The sequence below is a fragment of the Drosophila serrata genome, unplaced genomic scaffold (genome assembly GCF_035046125.1).
Source record: "Drosophila serrata isolate PLE 108 unplaced genomic scaffold, ASM3504612v1 contig_184, whole genome shotgun sequence".
In the NCBI taxonomy this organism is placed as follows: Eukaryota; Metazoa; Arthropoda; class Insecta; order Diptera; family Drosophilidae; genus Drosophila; species Drosophila serrata.
Genome location: NW_028257082.1, coordinates 4,597,084 through 4,620,642, shown reverse-complemented (window position 1 = coordinate 4,620,642; position 23,559 = coordinate 4,597,084). Strand labels below are relative to the sequence as shown.

Below are 23,559 nucleotides of genomic sequence, written 5' to 3'. Positions count from 1 at the left end.
CTGAAAGCTTTCAACAATGACATACATAGCTGCCAGCTATTGCACTCAGATTAAGACGTCACGGCCGTTACGTTTTAAAATTATTTATTGTTATTGATAAGACTAAACTTAGATTACGTTAGAACTACTTCACTCTCGTTGCCACAGAAGCCATCTATGTTCGAGGTACAGGCGGAGCCAGCATTGAGATTTTGCGCACTCGCCATGGGCCACAGGAGATGGAAGACGCTTAAACAATAGCCGGGCACATATGCGAAGGAAGCGTACAGGAAGAGGGACATACAGCTGCCGAGCAGGATGTCTGTGAAAGGAGAAAAAGGGAAGGTTGTTACTTTTTTGCAGAGATATTCCTGGAATCCATTGGAAGCGCGGGTCGGGTGTTCACGCTGCGCCATGACTAAGACCACAAAACTGACCGAACGAACGACCGGCATAGATAAGATATCGATGAGCAAAGACAATCACAAATTGTGTGGGTTTTGTGCGGGATGTTTAGGAGGACAAGTACTCACTCAGAAAAACCTTCTCCCAGGGCTCACAGATGGCGATCTGTGTGTTCAGCTCGTAGAGCAAATACAGCCATTTCACATAGCGTTTGCATTTGGCATAATCCTCGGCTAGTTTCTCGAACATGCTCAACTATCGAATGATGATGGGAATGGGAGCGGTATCAGGCGACGTATAGTCGGTTTCAGGGTGCGCGGCGAACTAACCCCGTTGCCGTTGTCGTTCCTGGTGAGGTGAGGCACCTGGTGCCTCCGTACCCAGTACCCGTCATCGCTTATCATAAATACGAACCGTACACTACACGCTCTTTTTCTATAAGTACATATACACACATTTTTCGGGCTGTAAACCAAATTAAATAGATTATATTTGCGGCAACAGTGTTTTCTTCTTCATTTTTTTGCCGCCGGTTTTTGAAGGCGATAAAAATCAGTCCGTTCGGTTGGGCCTGCACTTGTAAACTGATAAAGCGACTCCTATTCCCGCTTGGCGGGGGGGATTGCCTCTGGCATTTCGATTCGGGTTCGCGTGCTCTGAATCACACCACCACCTTGTGGCGTTTGTACTTTTACCTGTCCCCCCCCCCCCCCCGTGCTTGAACTGGTCAAGGGAACACAGCTACGATTAGGAGACGAGTGATAGCACTTGATTTTCTCGTAATCTTATATGTAACACCATTTATAAAACCTATTGATTGTTATTTATATTACTATTACTTACTATTTTCAAAAGGATGCTAGTAAGCCCGGTAAATTTTTATATTAAATGTAAAGTTATGGAAAAGAATTTGATTATCTAGGATTTATAAAGTTTTATATATATTCTATCACTTTTAAAATCTCTGTGCTTATTATACATTTGTATTTAATATATTCATAATACAGATATAAATCAAATTTGTATGAATCACGCTGAAATCGCTAAAGAAAAGCCCCTAACTGGAGTGATTTGGGATGATTTTGTCCAGAGCCCTAAAATAGTTAGTTAGTTATAGTTTAAATAAAAGCTTAAATTATAAAAGATCTTCTGTAATTTCCTTCAAATGTTTACAACTAAGATTCTCCCATAATTTATTGGATATCTATAGTAGTGGCACCATGGACATCAAAAACAGCCACACCGAGATTACATCGTTGACGTGAGCATGCAGGTGGACCGCCACGCAGAACTCAACCGAGGCGTCATTGTTATAATGGATGCAGGTCGTCCGTATGCGTTCCGATATCGCCGCCAAATTGGTATAGGCAAAGTTAAGGGTGAAGCCGTATAGCTGTGTGATAGAAAAGCAGGAGTGTGGTTAGTGATCGATTGGAAGATAGTGATTGATGAGCGGAAGCAGGGATTGCGTAGAGTAGTAACGAGTCACTGATTATTGTGGAAAGTTGTCAATGGAAAAATGTATACAACTTAAGTAATACTTAAAATTTTCTGAGTTACAAGCAAACTAGAAGGCACGACTTTAGCGTTTGCAAAAAATTCTCCATAAAATAATAAAACAATTCGGTCACAAAGATAAGCAATGGTCATATAACGTATTACGCTGATAATAATTTCACCAATGTTTAGTAAAACCAATTCATTTTGTATCAGACCTTTTGCCGATTGGTTTGAACCCATTATCATTTAAAATTATATTTTAAAATGTTTGTTTTTCTCTAGAAATAAAGATAACGAAATAACCTGTGATTGAAGACACATTTGGGGAATGTCTAGAACTATAATCTCCTTGATTGTTGATTATATTTCTTTATTATATAGACCAAGGAAGAACTTACCCTGTAATTGGGATACTCTCGTTCCAGCTGCTCGCTGTAAACGGGCTCATCGTAACGACCTCGGGAAAAGGTGGCCAGGCTCTCCATGTCGCTGAGAATTTCCTGTAGACGTGGCTGAAAGGCACTAAAAGTATTGGAGGTATTACAAAACAAGAGTAAAATATAGAATCTTTAATTTTAGGGACAAGACCCACCGATTCCAGACAGTCTTCCTAGTGGTGCGCCACGCACTAATTTTCTTCATGATCTTCCGTTCGATATGCTTTTGCAGCTGGCTGAGATCGTTGCTCCGCTTGTACATATAGTCCAGCTTCTGGACGGAACTCTGAGGGGCAGGAACGCGTCGGCCGAAGAGTGGGAACCAGCAGGAGCCGTCCTGCAGGTTAAAGTTTGTCATGCTGACGCGGGTTTCCGTTTGAATATTAAAGAATATCTAAAGTTAATAAAAGCAGTCAATTATAAATCCAAACTTAAGAATTTCTACAATTTACATTGTGTTTTCCCACTAAGCAGAAGACGCGTCTCAGCGGACAATAGACATCCTGCAGTTGATATCGCTTTCCCGATGCTGGGGACACTAGGAAAAGTTCGGCTGTCTCTGGCTGGCGGAAGAGGACAAAGGAGCACTCGCCATGCGGACAGGCAACGCCCAGGATGAGCCAGCATTCCAGACCCAAGGCTAGTAGATAGTTGCAGAGCAGGACACCCAGATCCTTCACCGAGCACCAGGTGCTGTCAAGCAGTGTCTGATTGTCTAGCCAAACGCCGCGAAAACCCAGACAGGGATCGTAGGTGCGCAGCTGACTCAGTAGCGATACGAAGCGGCAAGAAATCTCCACGGGATTCTCTCCACTGGCCACCGCTGGTGGCAGGGGAATGGGGTCCAGTAACCTCGTGAGGCACACCCTCTTTCCCTGGGCCGTGCACACCAATGGTTCCACATAGCGTTGCGGCTGCGGCAGAAGTTGCAAGAGCTCCAGCTTCCTCTCCCCGAGATAATGCTGCAGTTCCGGCATCTCGGCACAGGCCAGAGCACTCGAATGAAGCGGGACTAGGTCTCCTCTACTTGGTTCGATGGCCAAGTAGAACCAAAGATGTACGGCCTCCTTAAACTCTGGATACTGATCAGTGGACATGTTGGTCACGGAGTCGATCAGCGGGCGCTTGTAGCCAACTAAAACCTTGGGCATGGACAACTCAGTACAGCCCTCAAACTGGTTAAACAAAGAGTTAATTTATAGGATAATACAGGTTAATTCGCTCACCTTTCGACTGATCAGGAGAGTGTTGATGGGCACCCGGAACTCACCCAACCAATTGCACTGGACGCGCTGATACAGATCGGATGCCTCGTCGCTGTACTGCTGCTCGATTAGTTCGTCGAACAAGGTGATCTTGAGATCCTCGCGCAGATCCCCGAACTGGCTGTGGATCTGCAACTGCAGTTGCTCGTTCCAGGTGGGATTGCTGCCCTCGGCGGTGCGACTCCGGCACAAACGCTGACCATAGCTTAGGGTCACAAAGGGTCGGACGTTGGAGTACATGAGAGCTAGCGGAGGATGCCAAACAATTGGAAATCTCTGGCAGGGTTAAAGGTTAGGGTACTCACTTTGCGTCACAAATAGACTGGTGCTCATATCTCCACCGGCGCTTGTGCGTCGCTCATTGATGTTCAGGATGTGGCGACTTCGCACAGGCACCCCAGTGGCTCTTACCACATGCAGCGTAACGTTAAAGTGCTGGTAGAGATCATGCATGGGCTGGGGACCAGACCAAACCGATGGCTCTCGGGTCAGGGACTCCGGTTGCTGTTGGAAAACGGAGCCGATGGCACGCCAAAGAGCCGTCCATCCGGTGGCGGAGGTATGATCCGAATCCTCGGCCAGAAGAAGCAGGGGCAGGGGTGTCTGTAGGGTCTTTGCCCTTCGGGCACTCTGACTGCTGATCACCTCGTAGAGTAGCTTAAGAAACTTCCGGCCGCGATGCTTGTGCAAATCAATGGGATTCCAGTAGGTTCCTTGATCCAGCAATTGGCCCAGGCCATGGCTATCTGGCAGCGGCTCCTCCTCGGTGATCTCATGCTCAAGGGCGGGGACAAAGCGCAGCTGCTTGGTGTGCAGATTCCGCTGTTGATGGCGCGAGCGGAGCAAGTGCAATCGCCTGTCCTCCAGTATAGTGTCAATGTCACAGAATTGAAGTTGCTGCTCTAGGAAGATCAGAGGTGGCAGCATGCTCTGCTTAATCCTTCCGTAAGGTGGTCGGGGAGCAATCAACTCCTTGGAAGCTTCTGGCAAGGCGCGAAGCTTTGGAGGGATCAGCTTTTGTCGCAATGCGACCGGAAGTCTTTGAATATCATCGAGGTTGTGTTCACCTCCCAGTCCTTCAGTGGAGCGGTAATCATAGAACACATAAACATCACCCGCCAGTTGTGGGGAAGCTGAGGATGAAGTTCGAAAACTTAGCTTCTCTTGGACTGCAGCATCCTTGGACTTCATCAACAAGGGCGTGCTCATCTGAGCCAAGCGGCGACTCCTGGGCGTCATCGTGGATTTTTCATAGAGCTACAGGAACATATGTACATAAATTATATACAAACGTAATTATACATTAGAAAATCACTATAATATATTCCTTTTTTAATAATTTTAGAAATTGTTTTCATAAATTACTAAATACAAAGCTCCAAAGAGCCGGATTGTATGCACCGCTTCTATATAGTATACTTTATAGAATTCTATAAAACCCAAATATGATATAACCATAAAGTCCAAGAAAGTTCAAAATACCCACCCAAATATTCAGGTTTTCCGGCAGCGTCCTTTCCAGCAACACTCCCATACTCTCATTAATTGTGATCTGTAAATCTGGCTCCAGACGATAGCTTCTGGTCTGGCCGACGAACTCACCATCAAGGAAGATCTTGAGAAAGTAATTACGGGCCTTGGGCAACTGTCCACTGCCTGGAATATAGGTCCTGACAGCTGCCTCATCCGCATGTAGTCGCATGATCTCTACAAATGGCTCCACGGGATCCTTAAAGGCTTTATCGTACTCTTTCCGCAAATTTGCCATGATCCGTTCGAACTGGGGCTTGCGAGGGGGCTTCGCTTGAGATGCGGACTTCCTGCTCTTGGCTACGTGCTCTGTCCACAGACGCTGTCGGGTGTAGAAGACCTCCAATTGTTCCCGATACACCTCTGCCAGGTCCGTTTCGAAGCTCTCCTTCCAGGCGGTATAGGAGGCTTGCATGTCAGGTGGATGGACTACGCGGAGTCCCAGTTGGAAACGAGTGCACTGAAACTGCTGCTGACGTCGGAGTTCCTTCAGCTTTGCCCACTCCTTCAGCAGGCGCTTGAGGAGATTACGTTCGGCCGTCGACTCCGAGTAGTAGCGTTGCCGCAGCTGCTGTGTTAGTTTGAATTGACGCTTTACCTCGGAGGTCTGATCCTTGCCAGCGGAGGTGAGCATCTTTATGGCCACCTGCCGGGCAATTTCCAGTTCCTCTTTTAGTTTCCGGCAGACCCTGTGCCTCCTCTGATAGGTGTACACGTCGAAGAGATCCTCAAGCTGTTGGGCCAAACGGTGCTCATCCATCAATTGAGGATGCAAGCTGAATCTGAGTTGTTTCAGGGTCAATTTCAAGCAGCGCCTGTTGGGCAATCCTTGGAACTGATCTGGAGTCATGGGCTCAAAGAACACGCTTTTGAACTCCCTGTGACAAACGCTGCGGTACAAGGTGGTGTCCAGTAGGAACTTGGGGGGATTCACCTTACTCAGCTGGGCTATCAACTCGGAGCTCAGCTTGCTGGAAGAGCTCTTGGCCAGCTCCTGGTAGCGATTCAACATCCGAATCTGGCAGTCCTTCAGCCGGACATCACCCTGTTGTAGCTGAAAGTGCAGGGTATTGCTCGGTCGGTAGAGCAAGCTCTCGTCGTAATAGTGTCGCTGTTTGAATAGCTGATTCCAAACCAGCGGCGGATCCTGCAGATCGATTTTAATAAACGTTTGAGTGGGCGATTCCGAAGGTTCAGTGGCCAAATCCCCGCCAGAATCCTCATCGCTTTCCAGGCCGACCGTCTCCTGCACCGGTGAGTCTCCTTCCTCCTGTCTTTCGTTCTCGTTGCCATGGAAAAACTGCAAACTACGCACCTCGTAATCAATTTTCTGGTCCTCGACCTTCTGTTCAGTTTCCCTGAGCAAGGCTTGCACTTCCTTCTCCCTCCTCCGATAGCTCCTGGTGGTCTGCGTTTTGCGCTTCTTTCTGGCACTTTCTCTGGGTGATCCTGAATACATTATTGAGTATTTTAAGCATATAAATTAATGCAGGAGTTAACAAAACTCCGCTTGCTTTGGCTTTAAAGACGTTGCTAACAGCAACTGATTATCGATATACACACAACGATAATGCACCTATCGCTAATCGAAATCAAACAAATAACATAAAAAGCAATGGAATATTTTGTTTTCGTTTTCTTTTTGCTGTTTACATACAAATACATTGCAAAACTAGTTTTAGCCATACTGGAAGGAGGGCGCTGTTCGATTAAAGACATTCAATATTGGTTAATTGTTCGCAAGTGGTTTTCTCTCACTTTTAAAGTATTTTTTTATGTGGGGGCTGCTACTTTATATTAAAAAATTTATATTATGTATTGTATGTATAGGCAAAGGATCCGCTTTGAGATGAATATGCAAGCAGACGCGCTCTACTGGCTTGGATAATGGGTGTAGAGGGCCCTGGCATTAACCAGGGCGTAGACGCGTCCCGGACACGAAACGTAGGAGGCGACAGGATCGCTCCAAAGGGTACGACAAGGGGCAGGGGACGACAGCGGGCGTGTGGTGAAGTCGGGGGTCGTCTACTCCAGCAGGGTGATTTCTTCCTTGACTAAAAATTCAACAATCTCTTCATCCACTTCCTCAGTTTCCAAGTTGTCGGTATCTACATCTGTTGAGAAAGGATAAAGATTGCATTTGAGGAACAAATGATATAAAATCCTTTGCCAGAATATACTTACGCCCACGCAGCATGACGCGACGACTCTTCTGATCCTGCCACTCGGCGATGCGCTTGGTGCGGTACTCCATGAAGGTCTCGCGCAGCTGGGCGCGCTTCTCGAGGAGCTCCTTGGAGGCCCGGGTGAGGCGCAGACGATCCTTCTGCTCGAAGACGGCGTAGTACTTCTTCAAGTTCTTCTTGATATCCTTCTGCTTCTCCTCGCTGAGCAGGGTAGGAGGACGCGGGCGCCACAAGAACTGCACAAAGTTCTTGAGGATAGTGCGCTTGATGATGCGACCCTGGAACGTGTACATGTTGAAGCCAGTGTCCTCCTTTACCTTCCACGAGGAGACTCCGGTCACAACATAGCGTCCAGTGGGATCCCACTCGACCTCTGATGCGCGGAAGTGATCCGGCGAGGCGCTGATAATGTAATCATTGGTGGAGTCCACAAACTCGAAGGTGCCCATGGTGAGGTTGGCCATCACGATGAACTGGCCGCGCGGCGACCAGAACAGATGCGTGCATGACTTCTTCTCCAGCCGCTTCACCAAACTGGGCTTCACACCCTTATTCACCTCGTAGAAGCTCACGTTGGAGGAGTTGGGCTCGCCGTGAATGATGGAGAACTTGTTGCCAATGGGCTCCCAGGCGAAGGCCAGAATCAGCTCACGAATCTCCACCGAATCTACAGGGATCTCCTTCTCGCGCATGTGGAAGATCTCAAAGTTGTAGAACATACCCAGGAACTTGACATCCAGATCCTTCTTGTCCTTCTTCAGCTTGGAGTAGCGATCCACTTTGACGCACAGATAATCACCGGACTTCTGCCAGTGCAGCTTACAGTCGGCCACGTGAAAGAGGTTCTTGTTGCGTGTCTCGCGCTTCTTCGGGATCTCCATCAGGGTAACGCGGGCGGGAATCTGGTTCTGCTCCTCCACCCAATAGGCAATCACATTGTCCGTGGGCGACCACGAGAAGCCGCGAATGCCGGGAATCTTGATTGACTTTAGGTCGAGCAGGTAGAACGATGGCGTCTCGTAAATGTGGATCGAGTTCTCGCCCATACGCGCCACGAACTTGTCGTCGTGCGACCAGCGGAACATGGACAGCACTGACATACCGTCGGCCACAAACGAACGCTTCTCAGCGCCGGTACGGATGTCCCAGATGATGATCTTCTGACCGGTGGGCGTTGGGCCGTACGTTACAAGGTAGTTCTCACAAGGCGAGAACTCCACAAACTGGGTGCCGGGATGGGGAAACTTCTGGATCTTCTGGAAGCTGCTGCCACCCCAAATTGCCACGCCCGGCTTGTGGAAGGTAACAACATAGGTGCCCAGCGGGGACCACTTGACAAAGGTGTCGGTGAAGCGTTCGCGTGTCTCCAGCTCAGTGGGCTCGGGCAGGACATTCTGCCAGAAGCCTACCTGCACGCAGTTTGGCGAGGTCTCAGCAGCCACACAGTATTGGTCGTAGGCATCCGGGTCGTTGATGAAGTTGTACAAGTCGCTCTGCACCTTGAAGGTCTGCACCGTTGGGGGCTCCCACTTCTCCGGGATGTTTTCGTACCTGCAAACACGTCAGCTTTAGCTTTTGCTTGGGTTTCAAGTGCGAAACTATAAACTTACTTCTGGAAGTCGGTGAATAGGTTGACGGAAAACGTATGGTTCTTGTCCAAACGATGGTTGTTCAGCTTCTTTACGGCCTCCTCGGCCTGTCCAGCGTGTTTGTACTCCATGAAGGCGTAGCCCTTGGTCTTGCCCTCCTCGTCCACCGGATAGACGACATTGACGATATCGCCGCAGTGCGAGAAGAGTTTGTTGATCACCGACTTCAGCTTCTCCAACCGAACCGGCTCCACCTTTGGGATGTTGTCCACCACCACGACGCTCTCCACGCCATCCGCCTCCGAGGGGCGCTGGGCCAGCATGTCACCGAGCAGATCTGCAAGTGCATCACATATAATCAATTAATATATACGCTAAACTTTCGCACACCGCTCCCAAATTGAGGTTAGATTTCCGCGTGTGCTGCGCTGGCAGTCGTGGACATTCTCACCTTCATCGCTAATATTGTCCACAAAGTTGGGCGGATCCTCGAAATTGGGCTCCTCCTGGTAGTCGCTGTCGTTCGCATCGGCACCGGAGTGCTCCTCGCTTTTCTTTTTGGCCATTTTCAGCGGTCTACTTGCAATTTTCCGTCATCAAACGCTCGCAAAAACAGGGAAAGGAAAATTCGAAAAACATCGATGACCTAGAGAGTTCGAAAAACATCGATTATTTAGAATTCGAAAAACATCGATGGTCGAAAAAAGCATCGATAATTTAGAAAACTCGGTGCATGGATGATTTCATTATTTTTCGCTTCCTATGCCTTCGGTCACACTTTCTTCAATTCACCTGCAAAATGCTGTTAATTTTCTAGCGTCGAGGAGTTAGCGTCGAAATGTAATGGTGGGAGTAAGGAACATGGGAACATATTAATTTACTATTGTTTTTACTGGGTTTAAGTATTTGAAATTTAGATATATTAAAAATAACCATGTAAAAAATGGTGTTTTCACGGATTCCTTAATATCTCGCTAATCGAACGCGTGCGGCAATACCCGATATGCCAAAACGAATGACATTTATTGTAGTTTTCCGCTTCCAAGTTCTAATATATATTTGGAGAAAAGTTAAATTGTTTTTAACAGCCAGATTTCGAGAAAATCTAATAACAGTGGGTGGTATATTTGGGCTGGTAGCTAAGGCGCGAACTATGAATATGGAACCATATGGCAACCTGCAGAGAACCACTCGCTGAACCAGACCATGGAACCATAATAAGAAAAATACTAAATTAAATAACAATAGCAAATTGTTGAATAAAACATTAAAAAAAGTGACTGGACAATAAATGGAAACACCATTCAAAACAATTTGGTGGCATATTCATCTAAAACATGGAAAATTACATATTTCGTTATTTTCGATTATTTCAGTATATACCACGGCGGAATGATAATGCCCCTCCCTGACAAGCTAAATCGATAGCCCGCCAGAATATATTCCTATTGACTATTTTAACAATTGAATACAATAAGCATGCCCCCTGAATGGATTTAACATTCCAAGCACTTTGGTAGATGTTTCATCAAAATCGGTTCAGCCGTTCAAGAGAAAACATCACTTTTTCATTTATTTCCATAAATGTACCGTCAAAGAATAAATGTATCTGGCAGCACTGCCTGCCTTAAATTAAGTAAATTTGATTTTAACTTAATTATAAAACTTATGCAAAATGAAGATCGTACCATTAACGGGATCGCAATTCTGTTCATTTTGATCCACGTTTCGTCAAAATCCGTTCATTAGTTAATGAGAAATCCCAACATTTTCATTTATTGCCATAAATGTATGTATGTGTGTATGTTCGACGAACAATATTAAATAAAAAGTTGTGATTTAAACTTTATGGTAGGACGTACGTATACAAATGGAATAAACGGCATTGTAGTTCTGAACATTTTAATCCATTATATAGTAGTAAAAGTGTATAGAAGACTAACTAGAAAGTTTTATTTAGATAGCTTTAAATATTGTGATCTAGTTTTCATATAATTGGACTGATAGACAAACGGACATAGCTAGATCGACTCTGCTGTTGATGCTGATCAAGAATATACATATATACTTTTTATGGTCGGAAATAATGTATTCACTGCGTTGCAAATATTTGACCTGAAATCATATTACAACGCAAGGGCATTGAAGCACTAGATTTGAAAATCAAATTTTCGAAATAACATTTAATAGTCTGCCCAATAAATGATATCGTTATTCTAAGCAATTTGGTAGGTGTTTCATCGAAATCCGTTCAGTCGTTTTGGAGAAATTAACATTTGAATTACTAATATATATACTAAGGAGGCATGACTATGCACCCCTGGTACCCAACTGCAATAAATTAAAAAGTCGGAATTTCTCATTAATGACTGAACGGATTTTGATGAAACATATATCAAAATGTTCAGAACTCAGATGCCGTCTAGAGGACAGTCTTTCTTTTGCATAGGTTTAACCATAAAGTTTAAATCAAGTTTTCTTGTTTTTAGGCAGGCAGGGCTGCCGGATATATTTATTCGTCGCTGGCACATAAATGGAAATAAATGAAAAAGTCGGAATTTCTTATGAACGACTGAACGGATTTTGACGAAACGTGGATCAAAATGAACAGAATTGCGATCCCGTTCATGGTACAATCTTCATTTTGGATAAGTTTTATAATTAACTTTAAATCAAATTGACTTAATTTTTGGCAGGAAGTGCTGCCAGATATATTTATTCTTTGAAGGAACATTTATGGAAATAAATGAAAAAGTGATGTTTTCTCTTGAACGGCTGAACCGATTTTGATGAAACATCTACCAAAATGCTTGGAATATTAATTCCATTCAGGGGGCATACATATTTTATTCAATTGTTAAAATAGTCAATAGGAATATATACTGTCGGGCTATCGATTTAGCTTGTAAGGGGGGGGGGGCATTATTTAGTATTTTTCTTATTATGGTTCCATGGTCTGGTTCAGCGAGTGGTTCTCTATTCATAGTTCGCGCCTTAGCTACCAGCCCAAATACACCACCCACTGTTATTAGATTTTCTCGAAATCTGACGGTTAAAAACAATATACCTTTTCACCAAATATTCGTTAATCTTCCATAGTAAGCCTATATACCGTGCATATATGCCCGCGGTTTTAAATCGAAGTTATATGCCTTACAATTTTTGATGCTCCATTTTGTATGGAGCCGCTCCGAAGTTAAATCACTGTTATGCGATTTGCTCAAAAACTGACGGTTCGAAGAAATTGAAAATTGGTAGCGTAAGACTACAATAAATGTCCTTCGCTTTGGCATATCGGGTATTGCTGCACGCGTTTGATTAGCTGGTTGATTAAGAAATCCGTAAAAACATGATTTTTAATATATCCAAATGTCAAATACTATCAAACCCAATATAAAACAATAGTAAATTCATTTTTTAGCATTTAAAAACTTAAATTTTTTTCCGAATGAGTGTCTTACAAAATAAATTAAAAATTAAAGATCCCCCCGTGTTCCAGTTTCGTTCCATTTCAACGTTGTGTGACCAATGGTTATTGCTACTTCCTTACTAATACCGACATCGATAAACGGTTTCGAGAAACATCGATGGTTAAGAAAATTCGAAAACCATCGATGGTCGAAAAAACATCGATGATTTAGAAAATTCGAAAAAGTTTCATCGATGTTTGCGCACCTAGCACTAGTCATGGTTCTTGTGGCTGGAAAATTAAAAAAATTTAAACAAAAATAAGGACGGCGCCGCGAGTTGCACAAGTAAATGCACAAGTAAATACGTTGCGTGTGTGGGCGTTCGTGGGGGATACAAAATGAACGTGAATTTCGCCTTTTTTTGTTGCGTCTGCCCCTTTTGTGTGTATGTGCGTGTATGTGTATGCGTGCGCGTAATTAAATAAATTAAAACGAAGCGAGAGCGAAAGAATAACAATTGAACAAGTGAAGCTGCGGCTGGCAAATTACGAACCGGAAAATTGGAAAATCTGTGCAAATATGTAGCTCCGTTGCAGTCTTTTCGCCTGCATGTATGTATATGCGTATGTAAATATGAAATATGTAAAGGCAGCAGCAACAGCAAGCAGCAGCATATACACACATGGAGAAATCGCCCAAAAAACTTTCTGCGCAAGCTGAAGAGAGCGAGCGAGCGAAGGAGAGACAGAGAGCGCGTTCCGTTCCTAGCCTTGGTGGAAAATGTATGAATGAATTTTCGCTTTTGCAAATTTTATGTTAATAAAAAAGCAGGGTTCGCGTTGAACGGAAGGCCAGAAAACATTAAAAAATTCAATTAACCAGTTCGCGAGGTGATTTAGTTGCAGAAACTGCCCAATTCGAGTCAGCCATTGGGGCTCTCCGCTCAATTTTCATCTGTTACATCTTTTGTTGCTTGGAAAAATTGCGTGTGCGAGTGTGCGTGTGTGCGCGAAGTTTTCCACTGTGTTTGTCTACACGCCCACATAAGTGGCCCCCGTTTGTGTATTTGTGTATTTGAGAAAAAAGTAAAAGTGATTCTCGATTTTGCAGCGAGAAATCGAAAAGGAAAACTAAAAAGGAACGAAATTAATGCATTATGTGTCCCCGTTCCCTCTATTACAGTGAATGAATAAACCCCACCCCCTCCACAAACTATTGCAAATCCCCAAGATTGTGCCAAAAAGATAAAATAAAAGAGGATCCCCAATAGATACATCAAATTGGATAACAACAAGAACAACAACACCAGCAATAATAAGAACAACAAACAAATAATCTACAATCATCGAGGGAAAGCGACGACTTAAAGCCATTATTATTTAAAACCCTGCTGCTGTTTTTTGGTTCTAGTCCTTCGTCCTTGGTTCTTTTTGTTTCGGTAACCGTTTGTGCAGCAGCAGCTCTGAATGTCTTTATGCTTTAATCATGGTGTATTTCGCCACCAACAACAACAACACCGACACACGCTGCTATATTAGAATCTTTCTGATAACGAACCATGACAGAAGGACATGAAAGGTGAGTCGAACTCAAAACTACTTTGAGCCTGTCTTGGCTCGATAAATCAAAATTAATTTAGCTTTAAATACTAAATAGGAATCTAGGAACCAGAATTTAAAGAAATATTTACTTCATTTTGAATATATATTTAGATCAAATAATTCAGATTTCTATGATCATTTAAAATACAGTTGGATAAACTCCAGAAGTATTTTATTACAAGATACGTGTGTAATCAATTAATACTCCCATATCTTTCTCATTATTCTTTTAATTAATTAATAATAATATTTGGAAGACGTCATTTCCGACCCTATAAACCATACATATTCTTGATCAGCATCGACAGCTGAGTCGATCTAGACATGTCGGGTTAAAAAATAAATTTGCATAATTTTTTCAACATTTTGCAGGGGGTTACATCGTCAAAATTGTAAAAATTGGCCAAAAATTTTAATTATTACAATGTTAAAACTTAAAATGCAGGTTTGTTAATCCTATAAAATCTAAAAATTTTTAATTATTAGATTTTTGGCTTAGTTATGATCGATTGTAGATACGATCCCCATTATCCATCCTATGGCTTACTGCAAGGGTATACGAACTTATGCTTCTTGTTAGCTTCCTTTCTTGTTCATAGAGCAATGTTGCCAGACGCCCTTAAAGGCTGTCGAGCAGGATTGCTTCCAGGGCTGCCAGCTTTATGCGATCGATTGGCGTGCCTCTTTTAATTGGCTCCAATTGGCTTCTGATTGGTCGAAAACAATTCCTCAACTTATGGTCCGCTTATTAATTGAGACGACAGGCTTCTGCTGCTTTTCCCCCTCAATGAATAACTAAACCGAACCGAACCGTTGGGGCGGTGAATGAATGAAGGAAGCGTGAGTCATACGTCATTCGTCTGGCGAATTGAAGTCTCCACATTGTCTGTCGACACTTTTAATGAATGAAATGGAACGCCCCCATGTGCGTTGCGTTGCGGTTTCTTTTTCCGTTCGCCTCTGGGTCCAATAATTGCCGTTGTTACGACTACTCACGTATTATTGCCTCGCGCCACTGGCGCTCTTTAAATTCTATTCGAAAATGATGTCATTTTTGTGTTTGTCCGTTTGTTCCTTCGCCCCGCGATACGTTTTCCCCTTAGTATTTACAGCAAAAGCTAAGGCAAAAAGCCTGCGCAACGAGAACAGAGAAAGAAAAATGCCACATCGCATCCAAGGTTCCCGTAGTTTCATTCATGTCTTTAGCCTTATTCCGTTTCCATAATGAATTGATATGCGACAGGCCCACACACACAACTAGCATAGTTTGTACTCCTATGGATGACAGCTACATATTGTATTTGACTTGGTCAGCTTCAGACGATATAAATCATAAAAACGAGAAGTTCTTAAGCATATAGTCCTGAGATCTAAGGACAAATATCTTGGGTGTTCTGAAAATATCTGGAGACAGGGTTTCTTTACAAAGTGTAAGAGTTATTAGTACTTTTTAACGTTTCTATAGTATAAGAATATAGTTTATTCTAAAAATTAAATTGGAATTTTAGGTAGATTACTTCTATTCGGTTAATTAACAGAACAAAATTTTCACTTTCATAATAATAAATATTTGTATCACTTCGCATTTTTTAATTTTCCCTTGGTTTCTCAAGGTTTCTGCGTTTCTCAAGCTTTCTAAATACCATTTCGATTTGAATTTTGATTGTTTCTTTATTCTTTTAGAAATCTAGAATTTTAACAGAATATGGTACAAACTGTGAAATTTATTCAAAAAAGTTTGGGGATATCTAGCTAAAAAGAATTCACTGCCTACTTTTAGGAAGCTTGAAATCTTAGAATCCTTTTTATACCCTTGCAGGAAGCTTGTAACGCTGTAAAGGAGTCATTTCCGACCCTATAAACCATATATATTCTTGATTAGAATCAACAGCCGAGTGAAGAAGAATAAGAAAAAAAATTACACATTTTTTATAAGGGGTTGCATCGTAAAAATGTTCGAAAATTCAAAAATTTAATTCAGTATGCAGGGTTATAACCAAAATAAAAACGAATATAGGAATGCTTTCCAAATTAAAATTTATGCTTTTTTGGCTTTGTTATACAAATAGAACGTTGATTACTCTAAAAATTTTCATATAATAATAACGATTCAGGGAATAAGACTATTTTAAGCTTAATATGATCGATTTTGGATACGATCCTAAAATTCAATTGCAAAATACAACGGCAATGGTTTTGAAATGTTTTAATTTTTAACCTACCAGAATTAACAAGTTTATTAAAAATTAAATTTTATATCGGATAAACTGCATAAAAAATATATTGTAGAGCAATTCTCTCCTGAAAAGCCACTCCTTTTGAGTTGTATACCTCTTTTTATTTTGTAGTTGCAGCGGAAATAACATTCGATTTCAATTTTGCATTGTAAATTGATTGGCATGTGAATAATGTAACGGTAAGCGGGACATCGTGACCACGCGACATGGCAGATATGCAAATATGTACAGACGCTTATGTACATATATGTATGTACAGAAGATAGTCGGTTAGCTGGTTGTCTATCAAAACTACATATTTGACTATTTAACTGGGCGCGCTGTGTATTGGAACTTTTTATTGTTGTCGCCTCTCCGTCTTTTCGAGTGGGTGTGCACAAACACCGACACTGACACCAACATCGACACCGACAGCGACAGCGACACACAAACGCAGGCCAAAGCCCACACTCACACACGCGTTGTTCATTCATCTTTTTCTGCCTTCTGCTGCAGCCTTGCCGCTGTGTGGGTGTGCTGGTTGAGCTTGCGTGCCTGCCTTCGTGTGTGTGTGTATGTGTGTGGGAGTATTCGAGCCATTCGGTTGGCAACAATGCTTTGGTGATACCAACAACTACCCAAGTGATACTCTCTCGGGTCTAACATGAATGGAAATTCGTTGGAAAGCTAGAAATGGTCAAGTAAGTTGGTTAAGTTATTTAGCCAGAGATCATTAATAGACGACAACTCCCGTTACACACACACAGTCACAGTCGCAGGCAAACAAAAGTCCATGGAAAAAGATAACTGGAGCTGGTCTCTCTCTCTTCGACTGTCTCTTTCCCACGCATGCGCTGTGCGCTGTGGGTGAGAGCTTCCAAATATTGATAGACTTTTAGTTTCGGCTTGGGGCAGGCTCTTTTATATTTGTATACGTGTGTGTGCGTGCGACTGTATGGGTATGTCCTTTTTTTTATGTTTGGCGGAGTTGGTAGTATATTTGCTTTTTATTTCGACAACACCCTGTTCCAGCTTTGCGAATGGGTGGTAACCCTAAAGCGGAGCGAACCGTTAGCGCCGCTCTTTGTCAATGAAAACCCGTTATGCGCTATGCTCTGACCCTGGGCAATCTCGTTAGTTTCCTTTCATTCACACTGTCTCGGAATATCCTTGACTAGCTGACGTAGCTGAATGAAAACTATACGAAAGCCCCACCAGTCCTTGACATGTCCTGGCAGTCCGTTCCGTTCTCGTTCTTGTTCTTGTTCTTGTTCTCTGGGTTCGAAGAGCCTCTGTGTGACGTCGCGACAAAATATTCATTCTGTAAAACCCCAGCGAAACTAGGACAAGCATGTGTATATATCAAACACACACACTGGCAATCCTCTCACAGACATATACCTCCCATACAGACCCACTGGCAGGCGGCACAGTGGAGTCTCAACTCCCTTTATTTGCAGCTTTTTTCATTGAGTAACCTGTAAGTGTAACTCCGGCATATTTGCCCGGGAACTCCGTTGCCACAATTCAAGCGCCGCCAAACTCAATTTAATCGAATGTTGTGCGCAGGTCGCCAGCAACTCCACTTGATGTGACCCTCATTCATAAGGAGACAGGAGCTACCCGCCGTCAACTGGAGTTGCGGTCCTTTTTCAAGAATGAATTCCCCATAGCCGGATGTTGAATATCATTTTGCATATTCGCCACCCTTAAATCACATTCAGGCACTGGGAAAACAGTTTTGGGGAGACCATTGACCATAATTATAAATTAATTATAACAAGTTCGAGATTTTAGTATTTATAGAAAAGGTCCAGAAATGACCCTTTAAAGGGTTTCTGAATGTACCCCATTTTTGGGCAACCGAATTCAGTGTATATTATTATACTTTTTGTTTTAAAAATCTATATCTACATCAACACTGTATATTTAGGGGCCTTGTACCATAAATATTGAGTTTTTAATAACAAAATATTATGTATTCTTTGTTATAGTTTTAAATATTAATAAGAGCTCAACTTTTCGCTCAGTGTTCGCTCTGAGCTCTTGTATTTTTAAACCGAAGGACTTGCTGGTATTTTTAGTTGTCATTGGTTTTTCACTCTCGTCCTGATGATTCACAATATCCTTCATGCAGCCGGCAGGTGGTAACGCCTAGCATCCTTGCTATGGCTTCCTTGACTGGCCGAAAAATTGAATTAGCCAAATTAGTGGCACTTGTAGGTCATCCTTTCCAAGATATAGATGGAGCTCAGGAACTTTGATGGGTCACATTCGTTGAAGACCATCGTTAGTTTTACAATGGCCACGGTTTCATACACCAAACTCAGCCTGAAACGAAGGATAAGCAGGTGTCATTGGTTCCTATTAGATATGTCATTATTTTTGCACTAAAATGTGAATAATTATCGAGTTAATTTTAAGCTATTGAACAACTCAAACTAATTGCATTTCCCGTTCTCGTTTGTCATCTTGCAGCGACTTCTTAGTTACAGTACGCGCACAGGTAATGACCAGAGACGAGAGCACCGAGGGCTGGCTACCGCTGGCCGGGGGTGGCCTGGCCAACGTTTCCATTAGGAAGCGGGCTAGGCTATCCCCATTGGCATCGGGTCATGACTACATCATCTACGGGCAAAGGATATCGGATCAGAGCGTGAGTAGAGGAATAAATTTAAGTATTTACAGAAGATATTAATTTAACGGTTCGTTTTTAGGTAATCTTGAGCTGTGTGATCAATCGTGATCTGAAGTATTACAAAGTAATGCCCACATTTCACCATTGGCGCGCAGGGAAGCAGCGGAACGGACTCACATTTCAAACGGCCGCCGATGCGCGGGCTTTTGACAAGGGCGTCCTGCGCGCCTACAACGAGCTGATCGATGGTAAAACCTTGTCCCTCGGCTCCACCTCTATCTGCTAGTTGCATGAACGAACGAACGGCTTGCACATCCTGTCTTTCTCTCTCTCCATCTCTGCTTTCTGTCTGTCAGCCCTCCTTAGTTGCCTTTCTCCGCCTCCTAACCAACGCCAACTACTTGTCTTTCTTTCTTCCAAGCCTTTGCCTCCTTTTCTGCCTCTGCCTCTAAATCTTTATCTGTATCTGTATCTGTATCTGTCTCTGCCTTGGCATTTGCTTTCGTTTACTAATATATATAACTTTTTCGTATGTCTTATGCTCTACTTTTGCCACAATACCAAAAACTTGTCAAAACAATAACCACCAAACACACTCACATTGGATTATTGCAAATTTGTTTACAAAAAATCAAACAACAAATCAACAATACATTTAAATCTATCATTTCAATCGAATTGGTAAGTGTTAAAGCTGAGGCCGTACTTTAATTTTAGTCTAAGTGTGCTGTCTGCTTTGAAGGAAAATAATGTATGTAATAATACCCAAGGACTTCAAAGCGTTCAGGACATGTGTTGTTTTGTGAATTAGTATATATAGTCTACAGGTCACTACGGCTTTTTAAGAAGTTAATTTTCGAGATTTCCTAGCTTACACCTCTATAAACTACATATATCTTTCTCTCTATAAAACTTTAACTATTCTCTGCTTTTGCGTATCGGTGTTCTCATCTTTGATAACAATTTAATACTATTTCCTGTGCACTTAAGACCATTTCTCTTTGCATTATTCAGGACTGGCGAAATCGAATCCAACGATAATATGCCCTCCGCTTACCAAATATGATTCGGTTGGCGAAGATGATGTTTTCATGACCCTGGACTTACCTGTGGAGAGCGAGAGTTTACAAAAGATCCATTCTAGCCCCGAGGGCAGCGAGAAAAGTCACAGTAAGTAAATAAATCAGGGGTATTACCATTTTGGGGCAATCGCTAACCTCGTTATGCCTTATCGCAGAAAGCGTCAGCGACCGGCATAGCAACAACTCTGACTCGGAGAAGCTGCCACCGCCGCCCATTCACTACATATCCACGGACAAAACATCGGCCACCACATCGCCGCCAGACGCACCGCCATCATCGGCTGCTCCATCTCCTGCGGCGGCTGCCGCTGGACAGATTGCGGCCAGCGAGAACTATTCGTACGTGACGCTGACTGCGGTTCATCATGATTACAACTATCCGGTGGTGGACCAGCCGGTGGGGGCGCAGGTGCTCAACGCTCGACGGGAGTCGATCAGTGCGTTGAAGAAACGGAACGCTCTGGAGGCGGCCCAGGCCATGGCAGCGGGTCAAACGGTGTCGATCGGTGCCGGAGGATGTGGTGGGGCAGAAAAGCCTCTCAACAAGCCGAACGTATCCGACATTCTAAAGAAGGAGACGCGCCTGCGCTGCCGGTACTGCCACGAGCTGTACAGTGAGCAATTCAACAGTCGCGGGGCCTGCGAATATGCCCCGGATCCCTTCCGCAGCGGCTACGAGTGCATCTCCGGAATGGGCTGCGCCCGCTGTATGATTTACCACTGCATGAGCGATGCCGAGGGCGAGACGGCCCAACATCCGTGCGATTGCAGCGTCAGCGAGGCCGGTTGCAGCAAGCGCTGGCTGGGCCTGGCCCTCCTCTCGCTGTTTGTACCCTGCTTGTGGTGCTATCCGCCGCTCCGCGCCTGCCACTGGGCGGGCATCCGTTGCGGTCTCTGCGGCGGCCAGCACAAGCCGCATGTCTGACATTTGGAGGCCCGCTTGCAAGGACAGCACGATGATGACCCCCCCAGGCCCAGAAGCGAATTCCAATACCAACAACACGAGCAGCAAAGCAAGCGTCCATTGTGGGGTGCCAAGCAGAAGCAGTCGCAGCAATCTCAATCCCAATCGCAGCGACACTTTTACAACTGGGAACTTTCCCACAGCTTGGGCGCCCCGCAGCAAGAGATGCCGCCCCCGTATTTAATGCAGCCAACCGGCAGGAAGGCGGCCCAGAACGATTACGGACGCTTGCTCTTCTAGGTTTTAACCCAGAGTGACTGCTTCAAGCCACATTTTCACGAGATGACTTCAAAAAGTTGAACTTTTCACTTTCAAATCCAGTTTGAGCTGAGAAACGGAATGTCTTAGTTGTAGAGCAGTTAGCTGAGGTGTCTGTAGTCAGATCTTCAGACTTGTAGAGGAGAAATGCTTTCAATATTATGACAACAGGAAAATGCAGCTCAGGGGATCTAAGGTGAAAGATCAGAAGTACAAAGATGAGACGTTCAGGCATATGTAGAAAGTAGGCAAAGCCTTCATTCCCTTGTAACGAAAAGAAAAAATACAAATTGGGAAATTTTAGCTGAAATGTTAAAAAGCAAGCCAATTCTTAGATGAAATCATTCAGATTATAAGCTTCAGGCTATTGAAACTAAAGTAAACTAAGACAAATTCAACTGAAAAATAAGCTTGGGAGCTAAAATACTTCTACATATGCTTGAATGTTGAACAAACAGGCAGTTTAGCTTTGAAATTAACTCGTGAAAATGGAGCTTGGTTCGCTTTCAGTATCATTTCGGTAAAACTCCATTTGAATTGCCATAATTTATTGTATATACAAAGAAGCAGAAGGGAAGGATTACGTATCTATTTTTAATATTTTACTTTATAAATTGTAATTTACGTTTAATAATAGTTTTGTATAAATGGGCTATTTTTGTTTTTATTCGTAACTGTAACCAACCTGTTTTAGAGATCAAATATTGTACAATGTTTATTTTAGTTTAAGTTGTTTCTAGGGTTTTTTGCTACTTACATTTGCTTGTTTACAATTCGAAATTGGAGAACAGTATTAAAACAAGGCCGAGGCAAAGGCGGCGAAACGAGAACTAAAATACATATATATTCAAATGCTATTTTCTCTGCGCGATTCCAATTTGTTAATGTCAATGTCACGCGCTCAAAAAACTCACACGTAAAGTTCAAACCCACAAACGGCAACCTGATGCGCAAAATGAATAAAAAAAACACACACAAACACACAAAGAAAGAAGGAGGGACAAATCTGAGATCCTTGAGAAAGAATTACAAATTGTCTTCGACTCCTACTCCGGCAAAAGACGCGGCGGCAGTGCTCAACCTTTGTGGTTCATCGCGCTCAGCAATTGTTACTTAATACGAGCTTTAATTTTCAAAAGAATTATAATCGATATGGTTTGCCTTTTAAAAAGGATGTTTTTGTCTCTTCTTAGGGCTCATGAAGATTCAAAATATTTCTTTTGCCAAACAACTTCCGCCCCCGTTTAATTTCGAATACCTTGGTTACCTTTTCCCCAACCATAAAATAGAAAACCCGGCTTAGGATTAGAGAAAGGAGTCGCCGAACCAAAGCAAGTACCGAAGCACTGCTCGCCACGAATTTCTTTTGTAAATCCAAATAAATCCAGAAAGCGAAACAATTTGTAATTCTGACTAAAATGCTGATCCCTTTTGGTCGTTTATAAAATGGCAAAAAGTCGAGGCATTTTGAGCAAGGGGGCTAGATAAAAAAAAACAAACAATTTAAGTGTTTTCAAAAAAAAAAAAAACAAAGTAAAACAAAAATCAACAAACTCATATATGCAGCTATATATATATAAAATAATAAAAAACCATTAATTTATTTCTTACTATATAATTATTGTTGTACTAAGTCAGTGAGAAAAAATGAAAACAAACACATGAAAAAAACTTCACACGAGAAAAAAAACTAAAAACAAAATGCATATTTATTAAAAAATAAGCAAAGGTTGTGCAAAAACAAAAAAAGAAACACATTTAAAAGCAACATTATTATTGTAAAAATTAACTAAATGCGGGCAATTGTTAGTAAATGTGCAAAATTCAGTCGAAAAAGTGGAAACCAACCAAGAAAAGGAAACCGACAGCTATGGAGATAACTTGATATAAATTGCAGAAAATGGATGAACGGAAACCGAAACGGAAACGGAAACAAAACACTCAACAACAAGAAGTACAAAATGTTAAATATGTATCTATATAATTTACAATTACGTTTTATATTATTATTTAAATTAAACGCTTACTCAACGGAAAATAGCTAACTATTATTACGATCGTCCTCACACACGAACAAGCAGAACAGAAGCAACAACAAAATAAATAATTAAAACTAGCTCAATGGCAGAATTATTACTTTAGCTAAAAAATAACATTCACTATTTGCAATTTCCTTTCCCCCATATTATTTCACATCGAAGTGAACAGAAAAATGGATTCCCATTTAAAATAGCCACATATACTCATGTTAAATGAAAATGCGAATGGTTATGGTGTCATTGCAGAAACGGAAGATAATGAAACCACAAAAAATAGTAATATAAATGATATATTTATTCATATAAATGTATTTGAAAATGTGAACAAAAAAACAAATGGAAATACCAACAATAAAACACAATTTAATAAACCATGTGAAATGCTAAGGTGTGTATTAAGTATTTTGGATATCGTAAGCCCATCGTCTAACCCTTTTGGAAAGAACTGTTCTTTTGTGGG

At 42.6% G+C, this 23,559-nt stretch overlaps 4 protein-coding genes across 18 annotated transcripts; 1 reads left to right on the top strand and 3 right to left on the bottom strand.

Annotated features, from left to right (window-relative positions):
• Positions 1-67: 67 nt before the first annotated feature.
• On the bottom strand, positions 68-908 carry LOC110180611 (serine palmitoyltransferase small subunit A). The gene is made up of 2 exons (XM_020948297.2): positions 513-908; positions 68-301 (listed from the first exon to the last, which is right to left on the bottom strand). Exons 1-2 carry the CDS (start codon positions 631-633, stop codon positions 114-116), a joined length of 309 nt encoding a protein of 102 aa, XP_020803956.1. The 5' UTR covers positions 634-908; the 3' UTR covers positions 68-113.
• Positions 909-1,303: 395 nt separating this feature from the next.
• Positions 1,304-6,697, bottom strand: Cc2d2a (Coiled-coil and C2 domain containing 2A). Its single transcript, XM_020943057.2, has 7 exons — positions 5,073-6,697; positions 3,892-4,843; positions 3,548-3,831; positions 2,774-3,496; positions 2,477-2,715; positions 2,283-2,406; positions 1,304-1,777 (listed from the first exon to the last, which is right to left on the bottom strand). Exons 1-7 carry the CDS (start codon positions 6,573-6,575, stop codon positions 1,589-1,591), a joined length of 4,014 nt encoding a protein of 1,337 aa, XP_020798716.2. The 5' UTR covers positions 6,576-6,697; the 3' UTR covers positions 1,304-1,588.
• Positions 6,698-6,737: 40 nt separating this feature from the next.
• On the bottom strand, positions 6,738-9,610 carry eIF3b (eukaryotic translation initiation factor 3 subunit b). Its single transcript, XM_020946050.2, has 4 exons — positions 9,343-9,610; positions 8,913-9,228; positions 7,301-8,853; positions 6,738-7,230 (listed from the first exon to the last, which is right to left on the bottom strand). Exons 1-4 carry the CDS (start codon positions 9,455-9,457, stop codon positions 7,142-7,144), a joined length of 2,073 nt encoding a protein of 690 aa, XP_020801709.1. The 5' UTR covers positions 9,458-9,610; the 3' UTR covers positions 6,738-7,141.
• Positions 9,611-12,442: 2,832 nt separating this feature from the next.
• Spred (Sprouty-related protein with EVH-1 domain) lies at positions 12,443-23,480 on the top strand. 15 transcript variants are annotated; one of them, XM_086828282.1, is made up of 6 exons: positions 12,443-12,658; positions 13,484-13,879; positions 18,597-18,774; positions 18,836-19,004; positions 19,837-19,926; positions 19,994-23,480. In XM_086828282.1, the coding sequence occupies exons 2-6, from the start codon at positions 13,860-13,862 to the stop codon at positions 20,761-20,763; spliced, it is 1,227 nt and encodes a 408-aa protein (XP_086684408.1). In that variant the 5' UTR covers positions 12,443-12,658; positions 13,484-13,859; the 3' UTR covers positions 20,764-23,480. The 15 variants fall into 15 exon arrangements, with proteins under 15 accessions (XP_086684408.1, XP_086684401.1, XP_020801747.2 ...); XM_086828275.1 differs by having other exon boundaries at positions 19,771-19,926; XM_020946088.2 differs by having other exon boundaries at positions 12,478-12,646; positions 19,771-19,926.
• The last annotated feature ends 79 nt before the right edge of the window (positions 23,481-23,559 follow it).

Coding starts and splice junctions, on each gene's coding strand:
- LOC110180611 (XM_020948297.2), bottom strand. CDS start 633: ATGTTCGAGAAACTAGCCGAGGATTATGCCAAATGCAAACGCTATGTG. Junction 302..512: donor CTGGGAGAAGGTTTTTCTGA/GTGAGTACTTGT, acceptor CTCCTTTCACAG/ACATCCTGCTCGGCAGCTGT.
- Spred (XM_086828275.1), top strand. CDS start 13,860: ATGACAGAAGGACATGAAAG. Junction 19,005..19,770: donor CTACAACGAGCTGATCGATG/GTAAAACCTTGT, acceptor TGCATTATTCAG/GACTGGCGAAATCGAATCCA. Junction 19,927..19,993: donor GGGCAGCGAGAAAAGTCACA/GTAAGTAAATAA, acceptor GCCTTATCGCAG/AAAGCGTCAGCGACCGGCAT.
- eIF3b (XM_020946050.2), bottom strand. CDS start 9,457: ATGGCCAAAAAGAAAAGCGAGGAGCACTCCGGTGCCGATGCGAACGAC. Junction 9,229..9,342: donor GGACAATATTAGCGATGAAG/GTGAGAATGTCC, acceptor ATGCACTTGCAG/ATCTGCTCGGTGACATGCTG. Junction 7,231..7,300: donor TCGCGTCATGCTGCGTGGGC/GTAAGTATATTC, acceptor CTTTCTCAACAG/ATGTAGATACCGACAACTTG.
- Cc2d2a (XM_020943057.2), bottom strand. CDS start 6,575: ATGTATTCAGGATCACCCAGAGAAAGTGCCAGAAAGAAGCGCAAAACG. Junction 3,832..3,891: donor CAGTCTATTTGTGACGCAAA/GTGAGTACCCTA, acceptor ATCCTCCGCTAG/CTCTCATGTACTCCAACGTC. Junction 2,716..2,773: donor GCTTAGTGGGAAAACACAAT/GTAAATTGTAGA, acceptor TATTAACTTTAG/ATATTCTTTAATATTCAAAC.